This window comes from Gopherus evgoodei, chromosome 7, assembly GCF_007399415.2.
Source record: "Gopherus evgoodei ecotype Sinaloan lineage chromosome 7, rGopEvg1_v1.p, whole genome shotgun sequence".
Classification (NCBI taxonomy): Eukaryota; Metazoa; Chordata; order Testudines; family Testudinidae; genus Gopherus; species Gopherus evgoodei.
The window spans coordinates 74,212,882-74,233,464 of NC_044328.1; the positions used below are offsets into that span (position 1 = coordinate 74,212,882).

A 20,583-nucleotide genomic window follows, 5' to 3' on the forward strand; every position below is an offset into this window, starting at 1 on the left:
GCAGTGCTGCTGCTCTTGTGTTCCTGGCTCTGAAATAGGTGGTGCTGAATGAAATTCATTCCTGTTCGGGGACTGTTCAATGAGACCTTTCTTCTCTCCCTTGGGCTGCCTTCTGGCCCTACACCACCTCACAGTGTGTGTCCGAATGAGATGGATAGTACAGCAAGGCTCATGCTCAATGGAGAACTTACAGCATGTGTTGTCTTCATCCCACCCTGTCAGGACCTGGTGGAGAAAGTGATGGTGCTGAGCAGGTCCATTGAGATGCTCCGAGGCTCCGCAGGGCCAGCTTTGGGCCCTGTCTTGGCAGAGCGGGTCACCCAATATGCCAGCCTCTTGGCATCGCAGGGGTGTTTGGCGGCGGCAATGAGCTATCTACCCCGCAGCTCTGATGAGGTAAATGAAAAATAGATAGGCAGAGAAGGTGCTGGAGAGACTTGGAAGTTGTGGTGTAGAGAGCCAGCATGAAACAGGAAGCTGTAGATTATGATGAAGGTGCGATCTTTCCCTTGGGGCAAGGGTGAAAGTAACTGAGGACACTTACAGGTACAGGGCTGTGGCTGGCTCTGGCCCCTGGAAGGGGCGGAGCCTCGGGTGGAAAGGGCGGGGCTGGGATCAGCATCCCCCAGACAGCCCTTCCAGGCCACCTGCCCCACGCCACCTGGGGCTCTCATGGCTATTTAAAGGGCTCGGGGCAGTGGCATCCAGAGCCCCAGGCCCTTTTAAATTGCCGACCCCAAGGCAGCTACTCCCTTTGCCCCACCCCACCCATTAGTGGCCAAGGGGGAGCAAAAGGGACAGGGATGTTAAAGCGCTGCAGTGTCCTTTGCCACGGCAGCGCTTTAACGTCTCTGCCCCTTTTGCCTCTCCTGGCGGTGGCCCTACCAGTATGGATTCTACCAGCAGGGCCGCCGACGCGGAAGGCAAATGGGGCAGGGACATTAAAGTGCTGCCGCAGCAGAGCTTTAATGTGGGCTGAGTACGGGCCAGTGCAGGTTCTTACTGGTACACCATACTGGCCCGTACCAGCTCACTTTCAGCCCCGCATTAGGATGGTTTTTTCTCCTTGGGAGCTTCATCTGCTTCAAAAAGTCTCCTCTGGGGCCTTGGAGGCCAAGGCAGGAGAGGGGATCTCCGTGCTGCTCGTTGCAGTTCTTGGCAGCACTTAACCAAACAGCCATCACTCTGATGGGGCAGGCATTGGGTGGGAGGGTTTGGTGATCCACTTTGGAGGAATGGAAAAAATTGGGGACCCTCAGGTGGGAGAAAGCCCTGGAAGTTGAGGAGCCTTGGCATGGCTTCAGAGAGCTCTCCCAATTGAGGTCAGGGTGGTGTCTTGGACCCTGGAGCTTGCAGCCTCTCATTAGGCCCCCAGGATTGGTTATGAGGTGCTGCATACTGACAAAGGGTTCATGCCACTGCCAGTGTATTGCACCTAGTGGGCTAAGGAGTTATTCATAACCCTAGGGAGGCTTCCATCCGTGGCTCCCGAAGCACTTCATTAAGTCTCATTTTTTCAGCTCCTGATCCAGCAGCTCCGAGACCGTCTCTTCCATGCTCAAGGGGAGAGCATGGGCGATCAGCAGCCGCCTCCTTTCCCCTATGCTCTTGTGCACGTCGGGCCAGTTAGCCACCCATTGCCAGCAGCCAAGAGCAGCTCTGCTCCAGAAGGGTCAGCCCGCAGACCGAGTCCCAGGCATCCAGAGAAGGTAAGTCTCAAAGCCTGGTGCCCATGCCCAGAGCAGAGAAGCACTGGGGAGAGGGAAGGAGATGGCTGAAGGAGGCTGATGGGATGGTAGCTGCCCTCAGGCAGCTTGGCGCAGGTGACTATAGGGCACACCAGCTCCAATGGTACAAACCACACGAATTCAGGGCTCTTCCTAGTGCTGATGGGCTGAAGAGAGTTTGGGGAAACACTCGCCACTTCTGGGGCACACGGTTAACCAAAGAACAAGCCACTCGTCTCTACAGTGCACCCGCCCTCCTCTTCCTCGTGGAGTGTGGTCTGCACGGAGGACATACCCAGCATACAATGGTCCATCTGGATCCCATCAGACCTCCTGACTGAGATGGCACATTTCCTGTGGTCCTGCAGGCTGCACCTCTGTGTTGAAGATGTGGAGGGCTGCAGCTGGCTCTTTCGTGTTTTCAGTAGGATGGGTGCACCTGTCATGGACTGAAAATACCTCCTTCCACAGGAACCTGATCGCAGCAGGAGCCCAGCCTGAAGGAAGGAAATCAGCATCCCTGCCCCTGGCTAAAGGGGTTACGCTGGCCCCTCTCCCATGAGCTCATAAGACCCCACCCTGCCCATGGCTAGTGGGGTTAATCTGGTCCTTCTCCCAGGGGATCATAGGCCCCTGCCTGTGGCTAAGGGCGTTACGAGCCTATGGGAGAGGGACCAGAGTAGGGCCTCACCCTGCCTGTGGCTCATGGGGTTACTATGGTCCCTATCCCAAGGAATCATAGGGCCCCACCCATGGCTAAGGGGGTTACTCTGGTCCCTCTCTTGGGGGCTCGTAGGGCCCTGCCCCACCCATGGCTAAGGGGGTTACTCTGGTCTCTCTCCTGGGGGATCGTAGGCCCCTGCCTGTGGCTAAGGGGGTTACTCTGGTCCCTCTCCCAGGGATTGTAGGGCCCTGCCCATGGCTAAGGGGGTTAACTCTGGTCCCTCTCCCAGAGGATCGCAGCCTGACGGACAGGGAGCTAACAGAGAGCGAAGGAGGAGCATGGGGTGCCATCGCAGAGCTGGCCCTTCTGATGGGGAAAGAAAGCAGCCAAGCCCTGCACTGGCAGAGCCAGCAGAAATGGCACTGGCCAGGTGAAGCCAAGCCAGGTGCCTGCTTCCCAACCAGGCTGAGCCGGGCAGCTGTTGTTGGAGTCTCCAGTGTGCCCTCTTTGGGCAGGGGAGGCTAGTGGCTGGCCACTGATCACATAATAGCTGGGGCAGCGCCCACAGTGGCCGCAACTCTTGTTCGAGCAGGACTGCCAGGTGGGGCTCACCGCAGTGTTTTGTGTTTTCATTACAGCTCATGTACCAGCCATCCTTCACCCCACCAGTGTCAATTAAATCTTCAGTGCCTTCACTTTTCATGCCTCAGCCGGTGCCAGCGGTGCCCATGGTTCCTCCCCAGGCCACGCCTCCCCAGGCCCGCCCTGCCCCCTCTACCAGTATGTACTCCAGAGCAGGAGGCCGGCCCCCTTACTGCCAGTATGCCTCTGGCTTGGCACCAGCTACAGTTCCAGGGCCAAGTGAGTACGTGCCAGAGACGCAGTCTATAAAGCCATTGCATCCATCAGGGCAGGGAGCACTTTGGGCCCACGTCAGACTCTGCTCCATATGTGCCATAGTGCTTGCAGCTTGGCTGGGAAGCAGGCTGCTCTGAGTTCCCCATGCACTGCCGATCCCATGGACCTCACTGCAAGTTAGTCGTGAGCCTTGGGAGAGGTCCCGGTAAGCTGCAGGGTGGGATGAGGCTTGAGGATCGGCATGTGGGAGGAAGGCTGGGCATGTTTCTCAGGGCATGGCTTGGGAGAGGAGGATGCTTGCCAAAGCGGGCGGTGGGAGCCATGGGGAACACACTCCTGGTAGGAGGGGGCTGCCTGCTGACGCTGTTCTCCTTGGTTTCAGCATTGTCCCAGCCTCCGCCATTCAGCATATCAGGAGCCAGACTCACTGGACCAGCTGCCTTTCCCAGTCAGCCTCCTATTTCAGGACAGCCTGGGCCCATTGCACCCCCTGACGTTCAACCACCGGGATCAACCTTCTTCCCTCCAGGATCCGTCCCTGCACAGCATCCTGCAGCCTGTCTTCTCCCCACAGCGAGGCATCCCCCTACGCTTTTCCCTTCAGTGCCTTTCAGCTGCCCCCCAGCTGTGGGCTACCCTCAGGGGGGCCCTGGAGCTCCTAGCATCCCTCCCCATCCCACCGGTGAGTCTAGTTTGGGTGGCTTTGCCCGTGCCACCCAGATGGGATCTGGTAATGAGGGTCTGTCATACCAGGATGCTGGCAGCTGGAGCTCCCTGAATGGGCTAAGAGAACTCATGTCATTAGGACTGGGGTTGCTGGAGTGCTGAGACCCCCAGTTCTGGTGAAGTACTGTTAAGAAGACTGGCTCAGGCAGGCTCCTCCGCGTTTCCATCCTGCTCCCAGCGACCTTTGGAGGAGCTGGCCTGGCAGGGTCCCAGTGTGCACTCCGGGAGCCACTGCTTCAGTGGCAGCTACATTTCTGTGGGGAGACTCCGTACTCACGCTCAGACTGGTGAAGAGTCATCACTGGCATCCCTACTTAGCTAATCAAGATGATGGGTGCCTTAGACGTGCTGGGAGTGATGGGTTCTGTCTCCAAGGAAGAGATCCTTGCTCACCTGGCTGTGGGATAAAATGCTTCCTTCTGCTGCTCTCCAGCTTCTGCCCCTCGCTCCCCTTTTCCAATGGGCTCTCCACCTGTTTCAGACTCTCCTGGGCCTTGTGAGCATTGTTCATGGGTTCTGGTGCTGGAGCCATTCCCCACCTGGTTGCTGGTTTGAATCCAGCCCAGCTGGAGACTGATTTGAAGTCATCGCCATCTGCTGGCCCAGGAAAAAAGAGCTGGTGGTCTTTGGCCAGTCCCTGGTGGAAAGATGTTTGCATTGCCTATGACACCATCACACTGGGTTGCAGCCTCAGAGGAGAGGCTGATCAATGAAGGTCCTGGAGACCATCCTAGAGGTGGTCCCTGCTGGACATGACTGCAGCATGTTGTTGGAGCCCAGGGGAAGGCTGCAGTGTTTGTGCCTGGGCTATATCTCGTGTTGGGCTGGAGCCAGGAGTGTGGTGTCCAAGAGCTGTCAATCCAGCACTGCTCCTTGGAACCAAATTCATCCTGCAGCCAAAGGAGGGGTTCCCCTAACCTGGCATCCAGCCTCAGCCGAAAGAGAACAGGCTAGATTCTCACCCCCTTAGCTCAGGATGGATCAAGCTATCAGAAATGGTCACTGGGTGCTGTTGAGATGTTACTGATGAACTAGAAGCTTGATGGTGACTCTGATTCCAAAACCTGCCTTGATTTTTCAGGTGTCTTCCCCTGGCTAGATCCCCACCCAGATCCTACGGGCAGTACGAAGAGCAACCCCCTACCTCTGAGTGGGGGGAGGTGGTCCCACTGCGTCCAGTGAGATGTGATGAGATTGCACACGCGCGTGCTCTCTCACTGTGCAGCATTTGGCTAACACACCTGGGCAGTTGTGCCAGTGGCCATGCAGGAACCTAGGTGTCAGCATTGCGGCTGGGCACTGGAAAGCTGCGCCGAGGGGCCAGCTGGGAGTGCACGGTGTGCGTTTGAGGGAGGTGCAGCTGTAACTAGGGTGCTGCAGACCTAATGCAATTGGAGCCCAGGAATGTAAAGAGGGGCTCTTGGCCTCCAGCCCCTCTACGGCTTCCCACCCAGCCCTGGAGGGATTGGAGCATGACCCTTGCAATGCTCTCACTTACCCACCCTAGCGTCAGCTGGGCTGGGGAGCAGTTCCTCTTCCTCCTCCACAGCTGACAGCAGATACCACCCCAGCAGTGGTAGCTCACCCCTCATCTTCCTTCCAGCCCAGCACTATGCGTGTCAGGCTGCCCCGAGGCTCTTCCCAGGCATGCTGGGGAGGCAGGTTCCTGCCATGGGTAGGGTAGCTCAGGGCTGTCAGGGAGGCAGGGATGGGTTGGTTTTTCAGGGGAATTTAAAAGCCAGTTTAAAGCTGCTTGTGAGCACCCCACCCTCCAGTGACGGACAGTAGTGAGGGCTGGGCTGGGGGGCTATGGCAGGTCTAAGTCCCAGTCCCAGGCCTGCCGCTGTTCCTAGGTAGAATCTGCTGTGGAGCTGTCAGTCCTTGCTGCATTCCTGGGCATTGCTTTGCGGCTCTTGCTGTGGGGAGGGGGTCTTGTCCAGTCATCCCTAGTGGGGGTAATGCTAAGTGACCGCAGGAGCCATCTGCACAGATGGGGCTGTGTGCCCAGAATCCCGTGGGCCAGTCTCTGGAGCTTAGCAGTGTGAGGCTTTGCCTGCCTGGGCATTGGGCTTTTGTGTGGTGGCCAGCACAGTATGTAGAGCAGAACTGCAGGAACAAAGGGTCCCCACTACTGTCCCTGCGCCAGAGGCACAAACAGCCCTAGGGCTCCGCACAAATAGGAACACTGAGCTTGGCGTCGGGCCGTTTGAGACCCGCCGGCTGAAAGCCCCAGGAATTGGGCTGAGGATGAAGTGTGCAAGGTCTCGTGTCTTAGCACAGATGATTAGCTCCTGTTGGTGCTAATGGGGCTGGGTTGTACACAGATCACATACAAATACGCTTTTCTGAGAGCATGTTCCTGATTTCTGGGTTTGGTGCCCCATTGCCTCCCCCCTCCCATTTTAAGGCCCGAAAACCTCAGTCTGATCATCCTGCCTGAGCTACTGTGTAACGCCGGCTATAGCATTTCACCCAGCGATTCCTGCTGGTGAGGCTAGTGACAGGTGGCTGAACCAGATTTAGAGAGCGCCAGACTGTTGTTTGAGAAATCTCCATTGCTCTCAGCGCACCTCAGCAACAGCGGGAGGGCTGCTCATGGCAAAGGAGAATCCCTGGCCACCATCTTGGGCAGGGTTAGTCCTCCCAAGACCGCAGGAGACAAGGTGGTCAGGGTGCACCCAGAAAACCCTGATGTGGTTACTAGTCTGCTGAGTTTATGCCTGATGCTGACTGTAAGTTGCCAGGAGTGAAGTAAAAGGCTGCTTGGTAAAGCAGAGTTCATGGAAGGGCTGAAAATCGGGTTGGTCTAAGGCCCTGGAGCAGTGCCAGATTGTGCTAGCCTCAAGTGTCCTTGTGGGCATGGCAGCATTTTAAGACACGGTCTCTTAGGAATCACCAGAGCTAGAAATAATTGCAGACTTAATTAAGCTACTGAGCCGAACTCCTCCGAGAGTGATCCCTGAAACCCGCCGGGAGGAATGGCTGCATAAGTATTCTAAGTACCTTTTGCATCTTTCCCAAGTGATTAACGAGCCACCTCCTGTGAGCAGATAGGGATTGGTGATGTATTAAGCTGGCATTTATTTCTAACTCCACTGACTCCTTGGATATCACGCCTTAAAATGAGGCTGTGCCTACACCAGCCCTTCTCTTAGTAGGAGGCCTGTTTGGCTTGGAATGCTGAAGGGCTCCAGTCAAGGCTCAGGCCCCCCCTCGGGATAGCTGCTCTGCAATCACTAATCAAAAGAGACTGCCCCAGGAATGTACTACTGAGGTGAAATCGACTTTGCAGGTGGGAATGGATAAACTTTCCCAAGGGCTGATCCTGAGCCTGCTGTCAGAAAAGGAAAATCTCTCTCCCCCACCTGCCTGCATTTCTGCCAGTGCTCCAGCTGCCCTGTGGGGTGTTCCTGTCGCTGTCGCCCGTAGCATGGAGCTGTGTCCCTGGTATTGCACAGGCCACGCTCTGGTTTTATGGGAAGCCCAGAACTTGGCTCTGGACCTTGGAGCACTTGAACACTGCCCACGAGTTGGTTCGGTCTCGCCGGTAGAAGTTTGCAGCCAGGGCAGAGATTTGGAAGCTGCAGACAGTTGAAGTGTTTTTCTTGTGCCAGTGGCATGAGACATAGCACAGAAACGATCTGCAGCCCATACATGTGCCCCAGTGCCTGAAGCCAGAATTAAGGGCCTCCTCCAGGGAGGAGCGGGGAATCTCAGATTGCGGCCTGTGGCCCCAGAGTTGACCACAAAGCCTTTTCATGAAATGTTCAGCAACCCAAACAGTGCGGGTTGGAAGGGGAGGTGGGTCTAGGTCCAGGCCCTTCCACTTACAGAGCAGGAAGAGATTGAGCCCCACCACCTTGGAGTTCTCATCTAGTCTCACGCCTGTGTCTTGCTCTTCGTCCCCACAGGTCAGGAATCTTGGAACGATCCCTCTGCTCTCAGGGGAGGCCTTCAGAAAAAAAAGGTAAGCCTTGGCCAAAGCATCTGCCAGCCTACCTCCAGGGAGCATCTGCCAGACTACCTCCCCACGCTGCTGCATCGCTATCGCTGTCCCTACTGGGCAAAAAGGGGAGCAGAGGCAGAGTTGACTTGCTTGAGGTCATGCAGTGAATGACCCAGGTCTCCCAGCTTCCCGTATTGTTCCTTCACCAAGATGCCAGCCATCCTTGCTTGGTTTCCCAGGACGAGTGTTTTGCAGTGTGCATTTCCCTAGGCACCTCAAACACCGTCCTATCTGCTGGCCTCTCCCTGCTGTGGCCTCTGCCACTGTGCCACAGCACCTGGGGTGAAAGGTTCGGAGAGCAGCCAGGCTAGAAACCTGCTAGCACAGCCAGATTTAAACCTGGTGCTTGGCTGTGCCCCTACAGCACCTCCTGCTGGAGTAACCATGAGCTCCCAGTCATGAGTGCTGCTATACTGCCTCCTGCGGGAGACCTCGGGCTGGAGTTGCTGGGAGCTCTTCCACAGCCAAGTGGCCCTTGCTGTGACTCCTTCAGGGGGATCTGTGAGCCGAGTTCCCTCGCAGGAAATGCTCCTACACTATTTCCAGTGCTGCATCCTGCTGGCAGGTGCAATAAGCAGCCCTCTGGCACCCTTCCCGTTCGCCCCCTTTTGTGCTGAGCACACAGTAGGCACTTTCTGGCAGCTTGGCTGGAAACCTGCTTCAGGCCGTGCTCACTACAACAGGATTAGTCTCTCATTAAAGCCATCTCCTTTTGATCTAGCCTGGTTGGAGCGAATCTGTCCTGACTCCCTGGCTTTCCCGGAGTGGGGTGAAGTGAAGTGTTTGCAGGAGACGCTCCCCCGCAGGTCCTGGGACTTTCCCCAACGCTTGTTCTGCTGGGCCCTCTCTGTGACTAATCTCAGCATTCATGACGCGTGCTGCGGCAGAGCTGAGTCGGCTTTCTGGGGAGCAGCAGTGTCTGCTGTGGCACGTCCGTCTGATTGAATGATTTCAGAGAGCCCAAGGGGTTTCTCCCTGCAGCCCTGGTCACTGGCTGGGCATTGGGGGACCTCCTACTCTCATTCTGAGGGCCCTCGAGGTTTAGAGAGGGGTGCATATTGTGCCCACCTTTAGGATTGCTCTGCAGACTCCCAGGCTCTTCAGCTGGCAAAGATGATGAATTTGGCCTGGGAAAGTGCAGGCAACCCCCTGGTTCTCTGAAGTCATTCAGTGGCAGCACCAAGTCCTCTTTTGCTGTTTTCTGTTCCTTGGTAGTTGTCAGAGAAGTTCACCCCTCCAGCTCCAATCACAGCGCCAGTAATGAGCCTCCCTACAGAGCCGCGGGCCCTGCTGCCTCAGATTCCCAGATCCCAGGAACCTGGCCAGGCACCTCCGGGAGCACCCAAAGAAAGCAGCATGCAGGTAACCCAGGGGCATCACTCCCACCCCAGACTCCTCTCAGGCTTGTAAGAGCTCTATCGTTTGGTGGGACTGGGGCTTGGATCTGCCTCTTCCCCACCGTAGCATGGCCAGGACCCCAGGATCACTCCCTGAGCCTTGTAGGAAATGACCACTTTCGGGGAGGAGGGAGTGAGCTGTGCTGTGTAAGCAAGTCAAGAGGACCCCAGATGGCTGCAGGCTCTAAGGGAACAAGCTGCATGTGCAGCCATGTGTTCCCCACAGTGGCAGGGGAGTGAGCTGTGGGAGTGTGGCGTTCACCTGCCCTGGGGTCAGCACGCTGCCATTGGCTGATTTTCATTTGGTGTCAGTTTCCCCAGATGCCCACAGAGAGAATCGAGAGGAAGGAGCTGCCCCTGGAGCATCAGGGGCTGAAGACCACCTTCGAAGGGCTGGTGCAGCGCTGCAGTGCCGTCGCCACCGACCCCGTGAGTCGCCTTTGCGGCTGCTTTTCCTCCCGAGTTGATCTCATCGCTAAAGCACAGGGCTGGGAGCCAGGAGGAGTGGGGTCTTGTCCCAGCTCAGCCGCTGACTTCTCTTGCTGCGTCACCCCGTCCACTGGTGCTGCTTCTCTTTCCAGGGGATTTCCTCTTCCCTCCCGCCCTGCTCTGCAGTCTTTCTATGCCCATCTCCTTTCCTGCAGAGCGGATACTTCTGCCTCTGCTGGGCCTCTGCCACACAGCCCCTTGTTTGTCTCCCCATGGGTCTCTAGAAGGGGAGGGTCTTGCGGGGAGAAGTGAGGCCAGGGCAGGATATTGCTGGGAGCAGCCAGCAGAGGCTGCCTCTGTCCAGCCTTGCCTTCAGGCCCGCCAGACTGTTTCTCAAGCAGCTGCTGTGGCCTGCGTGCTGTGGAACAGGGTGGCAGGGCAGGGCTTGCAGTACGGCAGTCTGGGTTGCATCTCTGGAGAGGGTGGAATGTGCCAGGGTCATCACAGGCATAGCATTGTTGGTAGGTGCAATGAGGGGATGTTTCCCCCATGGGGCACAGCTAGGGGGTGCTGTGACAGTGCTTGTTACGGTCCATGCCCTGAGTGTTTCAAGCTGAGCCAGGGGTGCAGCAGTTGGCAGAGCACCCTGGGAGGAGGTGGGAGCACCGTGGCATGGGAGGTTTGCCCCCGGCAGAGCCCATGCTGAGGATTTCTCTTCACTTCAGAAAACCAAAAGGAAACTGGAGGACGCGGCACAGCGGCTGGAGTGCTTGTATGAGAAGCTCCGGGAGCAGGCTGTAAGTGTGCGAACCTGTCCCCTGCCCCTCCGCTGGCTCCAGCGCCCTTCTGCGTGCACATGCCTTGGGCCCCCTTTGCAAAGAGCTGTGCTCTGTGCGTGGCCCTCTAGAGGTCAGCGACCTTTAACTCCTTCACTCCATCCCTGAAACTGGCTGAGCTCCCCTTCTTCCCCAACTCCCCCACAGCGGTGCCAACTCTGGCCCATGTGGGGTGCAGGAGCCCCATGCGGCTGGGGCGTGGTGCAATGTGCTGCCATTACAGCAGCAGGAGAGACTCATGGTGTGTATGTCAGACACCCACTGACCAGTCAGGCCACTGGCCTCTCTCTCGTTGGGCAGGAAGGAAGCTCCCTGACAGGTGACTCTGCAGAGACTTGGCTTTAGGCTGGGACTGGGGAGCTTGATCCACCAGACCAGAGCAGGGAGAGGGTCCAAAGCGTCTTGGTGAGGGATGGGGATGATTCTTCAGGCCCTGTCACTGAGCAATGCCTGCCCCAGCTGTAGGTGCCCAGCTGGCGCTTGGCTGAGGGCAGGTCAGACAGTTGGCATGGGGGGCTTAGGGTAGAGCATGAGGCTGAGGTGTCTGTGCTCTTTCCCACAGCTCTCCCCTCACATCCTGATGGGGCTGCATGAGATCGCTCGCTGCATAGAGGCCCGCAGCTACCAGCAGGGCCTGCTGGTCCACACCCAGGTGGTGGGCAGCAGCAGCTTCAGTGAGGTGTCTGGCTTCATGCCCATCCTGAAAGTCCTCATGACCATCGCCAGCAAGCTGAATGTCTAGCACCTGGCGTGGAGGTGGGGGGCACGGTCGCCATGGACACCGAGCAGGATGGCGAATCCGAGCGCTGGGCTGCAGACTCCCTCCAGCTCCCGAGCAGCATGTGGGAGCCAGGCCATCCCCACCCCCCTGCAGAGACCCCACCGGGGACTGACTCTCTCTTTCCCGCGGCTTGTCAGTGTTAGTACTGCCGGTTAGGCTGCACTGAGATCCTCCCAGACCAGCTGTGTGTCTGCTCCACCCGAGCCCCATGCAGAGATGAGAGGAGACTCACTCCTTCCGGCTGACCCTTCAGCCGCTTTTCAAACTGAGGCTGTCCAGCGTGGCAGGCACCTGCACAAGGGCAAAGCAAGGGGCCTCCTCGGCTACCCCCGTTCCCCCCTCTGGGGATGGGGAGACCACCTGGCTACAGCAGAGCCTCGCTGTGAGCTGAGCTCTCCATGCTGCACACATCTGTAGGGACCTTCCTTCAGCCTCACTCCCTCAGCCTTCTCCCTGCCCTCTTGCCCTCTAGGCCAACGGTTCAGCAGGGGTAGGTGCTGGCCTCTGCTCTGCAACTGCCTTCTCCTTGGCACCCTGCACCTGGCTCCCTTTTCCATCTCCTCCCCCAGTGCGCCCCTTGAGTGCCTCTCCCCACACCCAAACCCTTCTGCATCCTGGCCCCTGTGCTCTCTGGCTCCCCTACTCCTCATGGGGAGTGCTAGGCTTCTCTCTGGGCTACCTCGCAACATGCAGCATTTGTTCTGAGATCTGCACGGACTGGCCCCCAGCCTCACGAGCACCTGTCCTACTGCCAGCCAGTATTGTGTGAAAGCCCCTAGGCTTGGATTTCAGAGCTGGCTAGGGGAGTTCAGCACATGAGAGATGTGCCAATCCCCTAGCCGGCTCTGAACACTTCACCCTTCATGGGGAGGGCCCCAAAGCTTGGGGGCACAGTGGGTCCCTCCCATCCAAGTCTGGGACACATCCTCGTCATCCTGCAAGGTCCATTGGCACAGCAAAGGGAGGGCACTTGATGTGGGAAATGGCGCTGTCGGAGCCGGAGGCTGTGCTGAGCCCTGGCTTGGCATTCAGCTGACGTTGGCTTTAGTGAACCAGAGCGGTGATGGAGCCATGGGGTTGGCGCTTGAAGGGCGGAGGGTATTTCAGGGCATATGTAGCTCTCGTGCTGCCCAGCCCCCTACTGGTTATGCCCTCCCCTTGCCCTGTGACGTTCCATGCTGTTTGACACTCCTGCTATCCAGCACAGGGACAACCTCTCCCTCCTGCCTGTTGGATCCGGAGCACCCCCTGCTCTGCCGGAACCCTCAGGAGGGGGGGTGCCTCTCCCTCGCTCTGTCAGCACAAAGTGCCTCAATAAAGCTGCTTTTTGTGAAATTGGCATCTCATTCCTTGCCTCTAGGTCGCCCTCCCTTTGGTTATGAAGAGAGGTCCCTTTGGGGCAGCTGCCATTCTCAACAGGGCTTGGGCGAAAGGCAGAGCCTGGCTCTGCAGCTGGCTGTTGGTTTGGGGCACTGCTGCAAAGTGGATGCTTCCCCTGACGGTTTGTGCTTCAGTGTTTTTTCGAGCATGCTGGGAGCGCAGGCTGCCTTGGTTACAAACCACTTACAGCCTGTAGCACAGAGACAACACGTGTCCCCTGAGTGCTCTCCTCCAGTATTAAACCATCTGTCCTCACCAGGCTGGGGGGCCTGGGCTGCTTTGGGGCAGAGGGTGATCTTTGGGGTTTTGCACTAGTGAGCACCCCCAGGTATATTACTGTGCAAGCTTTGAGCTTGTGGCCGAGATCCTCAGCATTGCTTCATGGGAGTTGGCGGGGCTGCACCAGGTCACACCAGCTGAAGATCTGGCCCATTGTCTCCAGTGCAGTGGGCTCAAAGCTCAAGTGCCTGCTCCAAATCAGACAAAGTAGGGTTTAACCCTGCTCCTGTGTCCCAGGGGAGTGCTTATCCACTGGGCACTTGGGCAGAAGGGTGCTGGGGCAGACTCTTTCATGGCACTTATTTTCATGCTGCATAACTCCCCCATTGGGTGGATTCCCCACCAGTCTCTCGCCTTACAGGCCTGTTTTAGTTTCCCTCAGTATTTTGAGTTTGAGTCATGATGACAAACTGGCCTCTCCTTCCTGAGTGGTACCAAGCCCTGGAACCAAAGCTTGGCTGTACTGTGTGCTGGGTCAGACTTACCAGCTACCTTTCCTGCTTCCGCCCCCCTGCAGAATAATACGCCCGACGGGCAGGCAGCAAATGGGTGCTACTCTCCCAAGTCGTCTCTCTCCCCCCGCCCCTCCTCAGTCCAAGCTCCACCGTCCTGGTGCCAACAGAAGCTGCAGTTCACCCAGACAGGGCAGCTCGTCAGAATAGGAGGGGTGCACACAGTTACTAGCAATGGCAGCATTTGTTCCTGGCTGTTCCCAGGCGCAGGCAGATGTCCCTGTGTCGGCTTACACCTGGGGCATAGCTGAGGCGCTTTCCCCAGCCCTGAGGGAGTGACGGACAGAGGAGCACTAAGTTATAGTTTTTTGGAAGTTTAGAGTCCTGGCATTCAAAGCTGTGGCACCTGGCCCTGGGAGCAGGTGTTGTTCAGCCTACATTCCCCCATTTCACACACTTTGAGCATCAGGCCAGCTAGCTTGGGAGCAGTGCTGCATTGGTTGTGATGTGGTCCCTTCCAAAGCAGGCTGCTCATCAAAGCCAGCTGGCAGCCCCTGCCAGTAAGGGAAGCGAGGGTAACTGTACTCTACAGGTGTCCCTCTGACTACTTCAGCTGATTCGCATATTTTGGGAACTAGATTCTGCATATTGATCCTGAGCAACAGAGTCAGGGGTGCTCAACCTCAGCCCTGGGTCTTTTACTTGAGAGAGAGTTTTCTCTTCACATTCACTTTGCATGTGCGGTTCACAGAAATTGCAAGGCGTGAACCAATTCAGGCACCTCAGGAAGGCTGGCCCTAACCAAAGCTGAAAAGAGCCGTCAGTGGAGAAAGGGAGGGAATAGTTTACAATCTGTATTTCCCTTTTACAGGGCTTTTTTAATGCTGTTTGGGGGCTGATGTAACCCACACTCTCGTCCTGCTAACAATAGAGAAAAGCATTGTAGTAGGGGTAAGGCAGTGGATTGGCACCCAGGAGGTCTATATTTCATGCCTGACTGCCGCAGAGGCTCCGTGTGACCCTGGGCAAGTCATTTAATCCCTGTGTGTCTCTGATCCCCATCCCTAAAAGACCCAGAATAAGCCTTCCTTTCTCCCAGCCTTTGGCTGGCTCAGCCAGCGAGCCTGGCCACTCTTTGGAGCAGGCTCCTCTCCCATTGTGTGTGTGAAGTCCAGCGCGAGATGGGGGCCATGTCTCAGTTGGTGCCTCTAGGTCCTACTTTCATGCAAATATTTCAGCTCCCAACTTGGCTCCCCCAGGCATTAAATAAGCCAGTGGAAAAGTGAATACAAAGGCCTGAACTACACACACTGGATCCTGGGACCTGCCCAGCTGTGAAAAGCGATGGCCAAGCCAGGCCAGCCGTGCCCTGGAGCCAGCAAGGGGTGTTCCTCCAGGCCACTTACTAAGGTGCTCTGAGCAGTCTGACCTATGGGGATACAGTGATGGTCTTCCCTGGAGAAGCTCTTCCACAGCCCAGCACCCCTTGTTGTCAGGGATTCCCCCAATATTAAGCTTAATTTTTCCCTTTTCCCCATAGACCCTAGAGTAAAGGCCAAGTGTCCCACAAACCAACCCCCTCCCTCCAAGCATTTGCAGGCTGGTCACAGCACTTAGTGTCTTTCCTTCTAAGTCAGGGTACCTGTGTTTATGCTAATAATCTAATACCTGGCTTTTTCCAGGTGGAGCTCTCAAGACATTTTCATCATTATCTCTGTTTACAGATGGGGAAAGTGAGGCAAAGAGCAGAAAGTGACTTGCCCAAGGTCACCTAGCAGGCCAGGAATAGAACCCCAGTTTTTTGGAGTCCAAGTCTAGTGTTCTAGCCACTGGGCCACACTGCCTCTAATAAACTGTTTCCATTATGGTCTTTGTTGGCTGATGGCATGGCAGGAGCCAAGGGTTTACAGGTGCATGGCTGCGCATCTCCACTTGTGGGCCCCCACACTGCTGGCCGTACCGCTGCTTCCCCATACAGGGAGCGCACGTCCCATTCCGAAAGAAGGGCGCCTGCCTTCCCAAAGAGTAGGGGGCCTCGTGTGAGCCCCAAAGGCCCAGAATGCACTAATCCCGCTGTAGATCACATCATGTCTGCAGGCGAGGGTTGTGTGTGTGTGCATGGTGGAGGCGAGATTGTTAGGCAGTATTTGTTTGTAAAGCCACTTGCTCGCAGGACAATACTTGCACTAACTTCTATTGAAGGAGCAGTGTGAGTCCTTGCAAAGTCCTTTCCCAAAGTGTCTTTGAAGCCAAGAACCCATTGAAAGGAAGAAAGGCCTGGAGAGGGGATTAGTTTGTTCAGCAGCTGTGAATTTCAGTGGGAGGCTGATGAACTCCAAAGTCTTTGTTTAAATTTTTTGTAAGCAGCTCGGCTGGAGTGAGAGACCCACACAGAGGCCGCGGCCTAAGACAAGAAGGAATCCGAGCGGCGGGGAGTTGAAAACGCCCCACAAGGACTTTTCCCAAACACTTTCGGAAAAGGTGTTGTGTGGAGAACGGCAGGGATTAGCATGTGAAATGGGGTTTCCATTGACTCCGCACAAGGGAGGGGAAAGGGGCTGGCTTGGGGAGTTATTAGCATTTGGTTCCCGTCTGTGCCTGCCCGTTAAGAGGTTGGGTCTGGAAGGCAGCTGTTTGTGTGTCATCTGGGCAGAGGTGACCACCTGGGAAGCTGAATGTAAATATTTCTCCTCGAAGGAATGCACCTTCATTAAAGCGCAATGAATACGGGGAAGCATCCAATACTGTAGCACAATGGTCTGCTGCCTTTGCCGCTGGGGCTTCTTGTGCCCGCCTCGCCCCTGGCCTGCTGCGTGGGTCAGTGCCCTTTGCAGCTGCTGGGCTGGCGTTTCGTTCCACAGAAAGGGGCAGGCGGAGGGGGCTGGACCCCCCGGCTGTGGCTCTCCCAGCAGGCCGCCCGCTCGGCCTTGATGGGGAGGGGGAGATGGGGCTACCCCTCGCCAACAGGTGTCACTGTGCTGAATGGCAGTCGCTGGTGAAGGCCAGAGCCTGGAGGCACCAATTGTGTGGGGAATAATACGGCCAGTGAAAGAGGGGTCCAGTTCCCTGTGGACTTGGCCTTGGTGCATTCCAAGGCAAGGGGGGATGGGGGCGTGTAGCAGCTCTCACAGCGCCCCATTCTCCCCTCCCTGGTGGAGCAGCAGAGGAAATGAAGAGAGAGCTCCTGGCCAGGAGTGGGGAAAGCAGCCCTTTGGGGCATGCAGACCTCTGGGCTAGTCCTGAACCCTCCAGCTCCTTCGGGTGCACCTATGCAGCCTGCAGCAGGGAGCCTCTGTCCCCAGACTTGGGCTCGCAGAGCTCGGGCTCCCATGTTAAAAATTGCTGTGTAGATGCTGCTGCCAGGTGTTCAGGCGCTGACCCCACCCTCCCCCAGGCCTGAGAGCCTGAGCCACGCGGTCAGCACAGTTGGTTTAACACGGCAGCCCGAGTCTGTCGTCCCAGGCTCAGGGCCTTGCTGCTGCAGGCTCTGTGGCCATCCCTGCAGAGTCCGGGAGAGTTCTGCAGGAGGGTGGCTGCTAAGGAGAGTGGGGCTGGAGCATGGGCTGCTAATGCAGAGCAATGACGTTACGGCAAAGTGGGCAGGGGCCCTGACTATAAATGGGGCTGAGAAGTAGAAATATACTGGTGGTGCTGGGAGGAATCCAGGGCGTTGTTTAAGGCTTCGGAATGGGAAATGCACAGGCCCAGTTGCTCAGCTGGTGGCAGTGGCCAGGGTTCATTGAGCTGAGTGGGATGTTGGCCACTGACACCAGCTCAGGGGCTGGCCCAAGGTATTTACTCTGTGAGCTAACACCCCAGTGGGGGAGGGGAGCCATAGTGAGAGGGCCTGGAGGGTCCCAAGCCAGGAGGGCCCACTGTGATCATCTAATTTGGCCTCCTGTATGATGCCAGCCATAAATGGAGGCCTGGAGAGGTTGCTTTGTCACACAGGGAGTCTGGGGCAGAGCCAGGAACTGGACCTGCTCTCCTGGGTCTGCTTGTCAGGCGTCCAGTCCAGCCAGGGCCTAAACCAGTAACCACGCTTGTCTCGTGACTCTTGGCTAGCAGAGGCCTGGGATGGGTTTGAAGCAGTGACTGGGCATTGAGGGTTACCACCTGGCTGGTATTTGACCGGCTTAGCTGGGTTTTTTATGGATTTGCCAGTGGCCAGAAAAATAATTTAATCTGCCGGGGAGATGGGTTGTTACATGAGTCTGAAGATTTGCATTATTACCACAATACAGGGGGATAGCTAATGGTAAAAGCTGCTGTGTCCAGCTAATGATGCTGCCGTGTTCCCACTGCCCCGTTCAAGTGATAACAGATCAAAACTGTTAAACATACAGCAGCTGTCTGCCCACCAACGTGCAATGTAAGAGAAAAGGTATGAGTCTCAATCTTATCTATGTGTGTTCTCTGGCTAGACACTGTCAGTGGCTGTTGAAGAGGGGGTTGCGGAGTTGCCTTGTGGCTGGGGGTTGAGGTTGTACTGGTGGGCTTGCTTTGGATGGGGGGCGGGGGGGTGCCATTTTTTTTTTTGCATTTCAAAGGTGGTAACCCTAGGCTCTGACCATCTGTATGCCACAGTCCCAGCCTCCAAACCAGGCAGCCCCCAGGAGGGGGGCGGGGGGAGCATGGTGGAAGCCATTTGGATGCCATAGTGAGGGGCATGCTATAAATCTGAAGATTAGGTCAGGCTTTGACTAGGAGGCACCCTGCATGGTTTTGGAGGGGAGTACATAGGGATGTTTGCCCATCTCTGTGAATGGGGCCGTCTGATGGAGTGAAAGCGGCTTCCTGGGGTGCTGCCTGCCTGCAGTGTGTAGGAGAGAGACAGGCCAGGACTTCGCTGCCCCTGGCTTCCATGGCTCAGAGGCAATCTTGCTTCTTCGCATATTGGGCCTAAGCCCAAGGCCTTGCCGCTGTGTGCTTATCGCTGCAGGGTGCTATTGACCAGGATGGGTGTTCCCTCCGGGTGGCTGAGAAATTATAATTATAATAATTAAAATAATAATTATCTCCAGTTCCCTCCCCAGGACAATGCCTCATGGAGCTGCTGTCGCAAGGTGGTTGCATTTGTGATGGCCGAGCGCTGCCCATGGCTAGTCTAGGACACCTCGGGGCCCCTCCCACTGAGAGGAGGCACCTAACAAGCAATGGCGGTGTTGCCAGTTCTGAAATGCATCCATGCTGGGCTCCGGGGACAGATCCAGGAGCAGAACTAACCCTTCTCCTCACCCAGCCAGCCCATCACAGTCCACCTCGCTCTGCCCCCCTCGTCTCCTTCTCTGAGACGGAAGCTAGACCTTGCAGTCTGGCTTGAAGAGCTGCAGGCCTGGGGTGTCAATGCCGAGGCCCTCCCACTGGAACTGTTTCGGGGTGTGGGGGAGGGAGGGGATTGAGCCACTTGATCAGCCTCGCCTGCCCCTTGGACACATTGACTCTCCTTCGCTGGCAGCAGTGTGGGAGGCAGCTGCCCAATGGGATTGAATCCGAGGGACGCTTGCACATGCAGACACATCCATGCTAGCTCACTAACAATAGTGGCAAAGCTGCAACAGCCTAGGCAGTGGCATGCATGTGCTAGACAACCGGGTCCGTACCTAGTGTCTGGGGCGGGCCTGTACGTGGGCGGCTAGCCTGTCGCGCTGCTTGTGCTGGGGCGGCTGCACCACTAGCGTTATTCAAGCAAGCGGTACCAAAGCTAACTCGGGTATGTGCACACACGCTGCCCTCACACCGCGGATTGCTCTGTAGACCCACCCTGAGAGATCACTGGGAGCAAAACCGCACCAGTCTCCAGGTCTCAGGCTGGGTTGCCTGGGAGCCAGGAATGCCGGATATTGGCCAAGATGCATTGGCACAACCTTCTCAATGACCTTCCCTCAAAACAGTGAGTTGAGACAGGACCATTGAGGGTGAGATCGTCCATCTCACAGGTGGTTTTCTATGCCGAGGCCTGACCATTGCTTGAAAAGAGGCTGTCCCCTGACATCCCATCGCACAGCATTGGCAATCTCCTCCAGGACCAGACCCACTTCCTTTCTACTGGCCTTTCCCAGGCACTGAGGACATTGAGCCAATTCCCAGGCTGCAGCTCAAAGCTCCCTCAGCGTCTCCAGAGCTCAGTGCCTGAGTCCAGCTGCAACTCATACCGGGAAGACTCGGTGTTTGTTTGCCCCCCTCTACCCCAGGGAATACTGCTGCTACAGAGACAGAGCTTGATCTGGATCCAAGTGATCTCTTTTGAGGTCACTTGGACACTCACGACATGACCTGTAAGCAGCTGGAGGCAGCCTAGGTTGCTCACTCCTGGCAGGGTCTGTCCACAGCTGCTTGGCAGATGCTGCGTTGGAGGCAAAGGACCCATTTCACGCCTCCCGCTCAGCCATGTGCCCAGTTTTCAGTGTCTAAGCCACAGGTGGCACAGGAGTTCCCCTGCTCTTGCCACCTCCCATAGCAGCTGTTCCAGGCCATCTGTCTGCTGCGCTAGCTTGAGAGGCTGATGCCGGGGAAGAGGCTAATTAGGGTCTATCATAGGGCTACACAACAGGGAATGATGACATCATCCAGGCAGCTGCACCATGATCTTCCCTGGCATCTCCCACAGCCCAGCCAGGGCTGCTGCCCTAAGAGGGTGGATGATAGAAGGGTCTCACCAGTGCCACCAGGAAACATATTCCTGGAGTCAGCCAGTTCCAGGCAGGGGTAACCCCCACCCATCCATTGCCCAGCCCAGCCCCCAAACCTCATTCTGCACCTGGGCAGCTCTAGGAGCTGAATGTGACAGACGTGTGCTAGCAAGTTAGCCCCAAAGAATCCTCATCCGCACTCTCCTAGGTTTCCCAGGTCAGGGATTTGCAGGGGCGGAGGCTACCTGAAATAAGCTGGAGGGATTCCATTGGTTTGTAAGTGTCTTTACCACAAGCCATGCCCTTCAGCCATGCCCATGCATGCACACACACACACACACATGCAGCGCAGGGGAGCCTGGAACTGGAAACTGAACTAGAAGAAGACTGAGAGACGCTGGCAGGGTAGTGAGGAA

The 20,583-nt window shown here is 56.6% G+C and overlaps 1 protein-coding gene across 5 annotated transcripts in view; it reads left to right on the forward strand.

Annotated features, from left to right (window-relative positions):
- SEC31B (SEC31 homolog B, COPII coat complex component) overlaps positions 1-12,759 on the forward strand; it is a 41,298-nt gene extending 28,539 nt beyond the window's left edge. For 4 of the 5 annotated variants that reach the window (XM_030568465.1, XM_030568466.1, XM_030568468.1 and 1 more), the window contains 9 exons: positions 223-396; positions 1,521-1,709; positions 3,030-3,252; positions 3,632-3,931; positions 7,887-7,942; positions 9,197-9,343; positions 9,691-9,807; positions 10,533-10,604; positions 11,206-12,759. In XM_030568465.1, coding sequence (XP_030424325.1) covers positions 223-396; positions 1,521-1,709; positions 3,030-3,252; positions 3,632-3,931; positions 7,887-7,942; positions 9,197-9,343; positions 9,691-9,807; positions 10,533-10,604; positions 11,206-11,385 — 1,458 coding nt within the window. In that variant the 3' untranslated portion in view covers positions 11,386-12,759. Of the gene's footprint in view, positions 1-222; positions 397-1,520; positions 1,710-3,029; positions 3,253-3,631; positions 3,932-5,056; positions 5,154-7,886; positions 7,943-9,196; positions 9,344-9,690; positions 9,808-10,532; positions 10,605-11,205 lie in introns of all 5 variants that reach the window. The other variant, XM_030568469.1, reaches the window with a different exon arrangement.
- The last annotated feature ends 7,824 nt before the right edge of the window (positions 12,760-20,583 follow it).